Source organism: Crocodylus porosus, unplaced genomic scaffold (assembly GCF_001723895.1).
Source record: "Crocodylus porosus isolate Cpor-Errol unplaced genomic scaffold, CroPor_comp1, whole genome shotgun sequence".
Taxonomy (NCBI): domain Eukaryota; kingdom Metazoa; phylum Chordata; order Crocodylia; family Crocodylidae; genus Crocodylus; species Crocodylus porosus.
The window spans coordinates 189,369-198,603 of record NW_017728949.1 but is presented as its reverse complement, the minus strand read 5'-3'; the positions used below and the strand labels follow the sequence as shown (position 1 = coordinate 198,603).

The 9,235-nt window shown below is 48.5% G+C and overlaps 1 protein-coding gene across 2 annotated transcripts in view; it reads left to right on the top strand.

The window, feature by feature from the left end:
- The first annotated feature begins 490 nt into the window (after window positions 1–490).
- The window catches only part of KIF18B (kinesin family member 18B), a 27,803-nt gene continuing 19,058 nt past the window's right edge, over window positions 491–9,235 (top strand). For both annotated transcript variants that reach the window (XM_019554593.1, XM_019554592.1), the window contains exons 1-4: window positions 491–562; window positions 3,436–3,785; window positions 7,088–7,245; window positions 8,272–8,376. In XM_019554593.1, coding sequence (XP_019410138.1) covers window positions 3,464–3,785; window positions 7,088–7,245; window positions 8,272–8,376 — 585 coding nt within the window. In that variant the 5' untranslated portion in view covers window positions 491–562; window positions 3,436–3,463. The remainder of the gene's footprint in view (window positions 563–3,435; window positions 3,786–7,087; window positions 7,246–8,271; window positions 8,377–9,235) is intronic.

Below are 9,235 nucleotides of genomic sequence, written 5' to 3'. Positions count from 1 at the left end.
CCCCCTCAACTGTGGCACATACATAGCCATGAGCAGATAAACATAAATCCATCAGCAATGCTGAAAAACTAGGGGCAAAGCATCCCCCTGCCAGACTTGTGTCCTGGGAAAGCCTGGAGGGGCCCCCTACGCTAAGTGCACCCCAATCCTCATGCCCACCCTTTGGGCACATGTGTAGCACCTTCTCAGACTGTCTCCAAAAACTTTGCACCTCGTGCCCTGATAGTGCCCTGTGAACCTAAGGGCTTTGTTCCCATTTGACAGATGGTAAAACTGAGGCCGAAAGCGAGAGCAGGGGGTGTGGGGAAGCTGCAAAAAGAACCCCGCGCCCGGCCTCGCGCGACATCACGCGCCAGCCCCGGAAAACGGCCACCTTGCCGTTCAAAGAACTACAACTCCCAGCATGCCCCACGGCGCATGCGCACCCTGCCTCCCTATGGATTGGGAGACAGAGCCAGCCCGGCTTAGAGCTCGGCCAATCAGGGAAGGGGGCAGGCGAACCAATGGGAAGAGCCGCCGGTGGATTTGAACGAGGCTCGGAAAGAGGGAGCCCTGCGCTCAGGTAGGAGCCGAGCGTGCGGCCGTTAGTGGCTCCCGCGGCTGAGGGGGGGCCGTGGAGCCCCGTGGGGGCGGGGGAAGCGCAGCCCGCTTTACTGTGCCGGGGCCCCGCGCTCCGTGGGGGCTGAGAGCGGCTGGCCGGACTGGCCTGTTTCCGGCGAGACCGTGCCTGGCTCGGCTCGGCTCGGCCCGCCCCAGACGTGGAGTCGTGAGACGCTCCGCCCGCCGGCAGGGCACGGCCTCGCGGGAAGCACAGGCCACCGGAGCGGGGGTGGAGGGTATATGCATGTCCCCACACACATCTTTTCTATCCAGGTGGTCTGTTCAGTGCGTCTGTGCCCTGCCTGTGGGCTGAGCAACTCACAACTCCGTGTTATACACACACTTACACGTGTGCGCATATTTGTATACATGCACATATGTAGAGAGAAACACCCCCTCATGTAATTAGTCAATAAAGGTGACTATCTACCCTATATACACATGTGCATGCACAACACACACATCCACACACCCTGCCTTAGTCTATATAGGGTATGTCTGCACCTTTTATAGACTAAATAAGAGGGTGCATGTATGTGTATGTATATGTGCAAGCAAGGTTCTTTGGGTAGCTGTGATATCTTTTATTAGACCAACTAAATAGTTGGGGGGGAAAGTTTGTTGCAAGCTTTTGGGCACAAACACCCTTCTTCAGGCGTAAGGAGAATCTGCTGATGATATGAGTCCTCCAAGGCAGAAAAAAAAGCTAAAGTAAACAAGTCTGGAAATGAGCGGAAGTTTAGAAAACAGGGCACAGTGTGCCTGTGGGTGTGGGTGTGGGTGTATGTGTATATATATATATACATACACACACCCACACACAAATACATGTGCACTTTTTTGCATATATGTATGTGTATGTATATGTATGTGTGTGCATGCATGCATGTGTGGGTGTGTATGCATCTATATGTATGTGCATAGAGTAAACATGCATCATAGACTAAGCTGTGTAATTTTATGTATATGCACACGTGTGTGTGTGTATAAAAATTTAAGAATATCAGATGTGTGTGAAATTTTATTTATATACATATACATGTATATACATTTTATATATAGAGAGAGACTAAATAAGGTGTGTGTATATTAATAATTATAATACATTTTATATATATATTTCACACACATCTCTTTAGTTGGGGGGGTGTATATATATAGAGAGAGAGAGAGAGTTAATATATAAAGAGGGAGCCCACAAGCTTTCATGAATGCAAGTTCACTTTATTAGATGCTGTGAAAGGACTTGCTGAGAACAGTTTACAACACTGGTTCCCAATCTTTTTTTTCCGCGTCCCGCTGCTGGGAGCAGTGTGGCAGCAGCCTGGGGGCAGGGGAGCTCCCAGCACACAGTGTGGCTCATCTTTTCTGTGCAGTGGTGCTGCTGGCATTACCTTCGCAACCCTCCTTTGGGTCGCGACCTGGGGTTGAGAACCGCAGTTTATAAGATGGAGAGAGAAATCAATATGCAAGATAAAGTGGGAGGAAAGAAGGGGAGGGCAGGGGTGCTAGGAGAGAAAAGCAAAGGAGCAGTAAATTCATAGGAACAAAGTGAGGGGTCACAAAAGCAAATCCAAGTAATGAGATGGGTTTTCACAGTCCCTGTTTAAACCATACTTAACCTGATCTAGTTCATGAATGATTTCTTGTTTCACCATTTCCTGTGCAAACTGGTTGTTAGTTTGTTTCTTGCCTGAGAATAGCAATCCTGAAGTCAGTGATGCAGTGTCCAGGAGAGTTCTGCCACAGACTTTTTTGTTTTTCTGCACCTGATGTCCCAGTCAGGTATGGGAAAGTGTTGTGAAAGATCCCTTCCGATATACTGTTACATGCAAGAGGCTGTGTAGCCTTAACTCTCAGCTCATGTTGGCAGTGACCAGCAAGTGTTTTTCATGTTTTGTGCCCTGAGCTGATGAGATCTCAGTTTAATTTCTGATGGATGAGTGGCCCAATAAATCAGTGCTTCTCAGATTTGTAGACTCCTGGCATCCCTCTATAATGCTTATGAACTGAGCAGCACCCCAATTCAGGAAATAATTTTTTTGCAACACTTGACTCCTGAGGGGGAGAGGAGTGAGCATTTAGTTCCTTGCAGAGCAAGAGGAGGCAGGGATCATCATGAACTTACTGTCTTGCACTGGAGTCAAGCACAGGAGACTGTTTAGCTCCTTGAACAGGGGGAAGAAATAGGGTAGAGGAGTGAGCACATATCTCCTCTCACAGAGGCAGGCATGGACAAGTGAAAACTTACTTCCTTGCACTGGAGCCAGGCAGAGATGAGTCTGTGCTTACCTCCTTGCTTAGGGGCCAGTCAAGGAAGAGTGAGTGCTTATCTCCTTGCACCCCACAGCACCTTCAGAAGGCAATCATGGCAACCCTGTTGAGAACCGCTGCAATAAAAAATACCACTGCTGTGAGTGGCACTGACTTTCTTATATTAATAGGCACAGCAGAAAGGCTGTGATCTGAATGCCTTTCCTCCAGGGGTGCCTGAGCCTGCCTTACTAACAGGGGATGCAGGCTCTGCTTCCATAGATTAACAGAGGACTTCAGATTCCAGTGCTTGGTATTTAGAGCACGTGTAAGACGCAAGTGGGCTTTAATTAAGACCATGTAGAGACAAACAGCAGTCCAGTAATTTTAAGTAGGAGTATGCCCCAAGAAAATAAAGGCCTTTCACTGCATGATCGCTTAATCCATCCTTTATCTTGCTAGTCCCTCTTGAAGGAAAATGTAGTAAATTTGGGTTGTTAAGTCTGTGAAACTGGTGATTACTTAGTCATGGGAGTTAAGTGCCTTGTTCTTGACTGTCTTTCATTCTTTCTTTGGACACAGTGCTAACTGTACCTGAGGGGCTGTAATCATGGCATCAGTCCCGCCCCCTGAAGAGGGCAGCGTGACAGTGGTGGTGCGGGTACGGCCACAGAACCAACGGGAGCAGGAAGGGAACCAGCACAGCACAGTGCGGGTGGTTGATGACAGAATACTAGTGTTTGACCCCGAGGAGCCCTGCCTCCCAGGGGTCTTCATGGGATTCCGGGGACACGATGCCCCCAAACGGAAAGGCAAGGACCTCAAGTTCATGTTTGATCGAGTGTTTAGCGAGCATGCTACGCAGGAGGAGGTGTTCCAGCACACAACGAAGGAGATCCTTGATGGAGTGCTGAACGGGTACAACTGCTCTGGTAAGGAGCCTTGCAGTAGTGTTCCATGGTACAGACTTACCAGAATGTATTGCAGAGTTAAATATTCAGTTTGTCATTGTTCAGAGCACGAGCTGACTGCTTGCAGAGGTAAAAGGAATTTTTCTGTTACATCCAACACTTACCTGCAGGGAACTGCTGCCTTTTGAAGATGGGTCTTTTCAGCATGTTTTTTTTTTAATTCATCTGACTCCACCCAGCAGAAACCCATCCCCCACCATTTAGTCTGCATGATTAAGCTTAAATGATCTATTTGATGCTTTAGGCAGGATCCTGGATGAGATTGGCTCAAAAGAGGATCAGGCCTAGCTAGTTTTATGTTCCTGTAGAACACAGTATGCTGTTTTGCCAATAAGCAGAGTGTAAGACTTGCAAAAATTACTAACGTAGCCTGTCAGGTGCTTCTCTCCTCCCTGCCTCTCCCTGCCTCTTCCATTCTGCTCCTGGAATTTCTGTGGTCCAGTACAAAAACGTAGCTCTAGCAGTTTAGAAATTAGGAGGATCCTGATGATGTAGAGCAGGGCTGTCCATCTTCTAAGTGACTGGGGGCCAAAGGCCCCAGAGGTGGTACCAACAAGGGCCACACCCCAGGGCAAGCTGTGGGTCTCCGAGACACATGCTGCATGGAGGCTGCATGCCTGCATTTCTCCCCGCCAACATACACACCCATGGCCCCCCCACGCCCAACTGCTGCACTAAGCACATGCACCTCTTCCCCACCCCCAACACACTACCGCATCATGGAGCCCCAGGCACACCCTCAGTTCCCCACAGCTGCTGCATTGCCCTGCCCACCGCCAACCAGTGTCAGACAGCAAAAGCAGAGCAGCAAGGAAAGCAGCCTGGCAGCAGTCCGGGGTCTGCGATTCAACCCTTGGTGTGGCCACCAGTTGGACAGCTCTGGAATACAGTGTATCCTGATAATTAGAGGTGCATTGATACATCGGTTCATATCCCTTCAGCACTGATATACAGAAAATTGGCTGTATTGGAAATCAGCCTAATGTGGCTGATAAACGGCCCATGCATGTGCACAGCTGCAGCACAGCATGTAGGTGGTGAGCTGGCAGCTTGGAGAGCTGCCTGCAGCTAGTAAGTCTGTGGAGGACAGGGAGTGGGGAGGGAAGGGGCATGGTGGGACAGATCAAGGCCCCCACGGAAGGGAGGGAGTGGGGCTGGGCCAAGCACTGCCCAGCCAGGGCAGGTCAGGACATGAGACAGAGCTGCAAGTGGCTGGGAGGAGGGGTGGGCACAGCTCCCGCAGCTGTGTCCCAGCTGTGCACCCCTGGAGGGCACGGAGGGTCGTGTGTCTCTGGATCTGCGTGGGGCAGGGCAGGGCAGGCTGTGGGCCAGGACTGCTGCTGTGCCAGGCTCTTTCTGGCAGGGCGGGCATTGGTCTAGGCTGTGTTTAGGGCGGGTGGTAGAAGGAGGGATTGGGGCTACAGTGAATTTTGGGGTGGCTGCAGCCCCGCCATGTAGCTCCCCTCCCAGCGCTGCTGCCACCCACCCTGAGCGCAGCCTGGCCCAGCCCAGCCCAGCACAGCAGCTACCCCACCCCATGCAGATCCAGGACCCTCCCCATTATGAGGGCCCCCACTTGCCCCCCCATGCCTTCCCGGGGTTTGTGCAGCAGTAGGAGCTGCTCCTGCACCCCCCCAGACAAGCTGTGGCTCTGTCCCATGCCCTGCTCTGCCCCAGCTGGGCAGAACCTGCCCCAGCCCCACTCCCTCCCTTACTGCAGGGGCCTTAATCTGCCCCCAAATGCCCCATGACTCCCCCCTCCCTTTGCACCACAAAACACTTACCAGCTGCATGCAGCTCTCCATGCTGTATCAGAAATTGGATGGTTATCGGCCGATATGCCCCCTTAAAAATCAGCTATTGGTATTGGCCAAAAAAATCTCTATCATTGCACCCCTACTTATAATACTTGCAGATGACATCAGATGAGAAGGGTTGCAAGCACTTTGGACCCAAATTCATGATTTGACAAATTAGAGTAAATGACCTGAAATCAGTAATATGAAATTTACTAAAGAGAAGTGCAAAGTACTATGCTTAGGAAGGAGAAATCAAATACACAAATACAAGCTGGGGAACATCTGGTTAGACAGCAGTATGATGGCAAAGGATTTGGGGACCACAAACCAAACGATTCAAGAGTTAGATGCTGCTGCAGAAAGGCAAGCATCTTTCTAGGAGTTCTTAGCAGGAGTGTCAAAATTAGACACAGAAAGTTATTGTTCTACTCTACTCAAGGCTGTCAAGGACTTAGTAAACACTCGGCGCGTCTACACAAGATTCTAGAAGTGCGCTAGACTAATTCTACTGTGTGTTAGCACATCACAGCGAAAGCCATGCTAATTCACGAATGTGCAGTAGAATTAGTCTAGTGCACGTTAGCGTCACGTAAAAAAAGTGCACCAGCACTACTGTGCAGTAGCACCGATTACAGTGCATTAAGTTTAGCACCTGTTATTACAGGTGATAAACTTAAAGCGCTGTAATTACGGTTCATTAATGAACGTGTTAACATGTCCACCAAGTCCTTTTTTGAGCTCTGAGGAAGTCTAAAAGGACTATGAAACTATGACTGAGTTTTTCCTCTGGCACATACTGGGCTTTGTCAGTTTATCCATCTTGCAAAGGATAGTGTGAGGCTTTGTGCGTAAAGTTTTGAGATGGTATCAAAGTACAAAGTGTTGCTAATGGGGAGAAATAGCAAATTCAGTCTAATACCATGCCCTTTCTGGTGTCAGTGCTTCAAAGAAGATATTGAAAAATTGGAAAGGGTTCAAAGAATGGCTTGAGATCTGGAAAGTTGCAGCCTAGTGACAGACTTGGGGAAACTCTGTCTACTTCACTTTTTAAAGAGAAGGTTAACACAACAGCTTGAGCATGATCACAAGTGTCCACATGGGAAGACCTGAGAGCAGAAGGCTTTTTGATCTAGCAGACAAAGCCTGAATGATACCAAATGATTGAAAGCTAATACTAGATAAAATTGGAGAACAGGTGCACATTTTTAGCTGTGAGGGCAACTAATCACTGATATACTTTCTCTAAGGCTTCAACTGGCTCTCTGTCACTTCCAGTTTAAATCAAGATTGGATTTTTTTACATATAAAAATAAAAGGCCCTGGCTCAAGTACTATCTTGGTGCAGGCGTTAATGGGTGAAATTCTCTGGCCTGCATGCACAATGTCAGACTAAATTGTAATGGTTCTTAACGGCCTTAAAAGCAAAGGCTGAATTTCAGGTATATCCTATGTTTCCCTTTCCAGTGTTTGCCTATGGTGCAACAGGGGCAGGGAAAACCTACACTATGTTGGGATCTGAGAAGAGCCCCGGTATTATGTACCTCACCATGGTGGAGCTGTATAAGAGGATTGAAGCCAGGAAGGATGAAAAATACTGTGAGGTGCTCATTTCCTATCAGGAGGTACAGTATTCTGACATTGCCATCTGCTACCATCTTACAGGCTGAGGGATTGCAATACTTGGGGACATGGGGCTCTGTCCCCACAAAAGGTATACAATGCAGGCATGACATTGGGATTTCTTAATGCTGTATTATTGATCAACTCATTTGGTATTGAAATACTGCTTTTCCCTTGGAGGGGAAGAAGTGTGTCTCCTTCTCCACTTGCTTTTTGACTTCTATACACTGCTCCTCAGACCCCAGAAGCCCTCCTATACCTGTCCTTGTGCATTAGGGAGGGAAATGTTTGCTCTTGCCACCTCAGTGCCTTTGTACTCCTGTATAGCAACAGCAGCAATTTTCTCTAAATCAGCGGTTCTCAAACTCTGACAGATTACACACCACCAATTTAAAACAATACAACCTTTAAGTACCACCAGCAAATTTTTGTCATATAAAGTAATTATAGTAAATCTGTCAACATGTACCACTGACAGGTTGTCTGCATACCACTGGTGGTACATGTACCACAGTTTGGGAACTGCTGCTATAAACCCTTGGGACAAATTCTCCCAAGATCTACAGAACCAGCAGGCAACTGGTAACAAAATCAGTGTGGTGTTCCTCATTCTGCAACTGACTGGAGGTGTGAACTTGTATGAATTGCTTAATTTCTTATAAGTCTCTTCTTCCTCATAGGGATGATAAGTTGCACACATTTTAAGGCTTAGTGTTTGCACAACTTTCTAAGATTCCTGGGTAATGGGCTCTTCAAGGGAATGATAGTAGTGAATTGAAGATAAAATTTTTGTAATGATGGAATGCCCTCCTTAGGACCAAGTACATGAGGATAGGGTGCTGTATCATGATTTTCTCCATGGCAGAATTTAGGTAAAAATATCTTTTCAGGAAATCAGTACATGGGGGTACATACCTCACTGGTCTAAGCCCAACTCTTTCACTCCACTCAAAGACCTGCCCCTGGTTCCCTGAACCCAGCTATCAAAGATGCTCTTTAAAATTCTTACCTTTGGTCCCTTGTTCTAGGTGTACAATGAGCAGATTCATGACCTACTGGAACCAAAGGGACCTCTGGCAATCCGGGAGGACCCAGAGAAAGGGGTAGTGGTGCAGGGTCTCTCCTTCCACCAGGTAGGTGTAAAGTCTCCCTACAGCAAACTGCATGGACTAGTCATCTCTGCAAGTCTAACTGGTCTTCAATGAAAGGGAACAGAAGGGAATTCATTCTGCTTTGAGCCTTCTCATTTCTTCTGAAGAGCTGAGGTGTGGGTTTCATAGATTTCATAGACATCAGGGCTGGAAGGGACCTCAGGAGATCATCTAGTCCAGCCCCCTGCCCAAAGGGCAGGAAGTCAGCTGGGGTCATAGGATCCCAGCAAGATAAGCAAGGGTTATGATTGGGTGAGGAACAGCCAAGGAGCTAGGCTTATGAAATCCAAAATGGGTTATGGAAATTCCTCCACAAGGGCTTTGTGTTCAGATCCAGACCAGTTCAGTAGGCCTGTCTGAAGCGGCTAGTATTTGCTTCGGATTTGGCTGATTCGGGGGACAGTGATTTGATTCAGTGATTCAAATTATGGTCCTGATTCGATTTGGCTGAATCTGATTTGGAGATTTGGCTGCTGCCAAATCTCCGAGTCAGCCAGGCCTATCCCCTGCCTGCTCTCCCAGCCCAGCAATGGCTGCCCTGCCCACCCCAGCTCCTGGCATTAAAAAAAAAAAAATTAAAAAGAAAAGACCCAACTTAGCAGGTGTGGAGGGGGGCGATCCTCACTGCCCCACACTGCATGGGGGGCTCTGCACAGGCCCCTTCACACCCCATGGCTGCCATGCCTGCCGCAGCTCCAGCCCTTTAAGAAAAAAAAAAAAGAGAAAACCCCCTGGACTCACCATTCCTGCCAGTGGGTGGGTGATCCCCACTGCCCCACGCCATGTGGGGAGCTGGGAGGGGCTGGGAGAACAGGGAGGGGATGGGGCCTGGCAGGGGTCC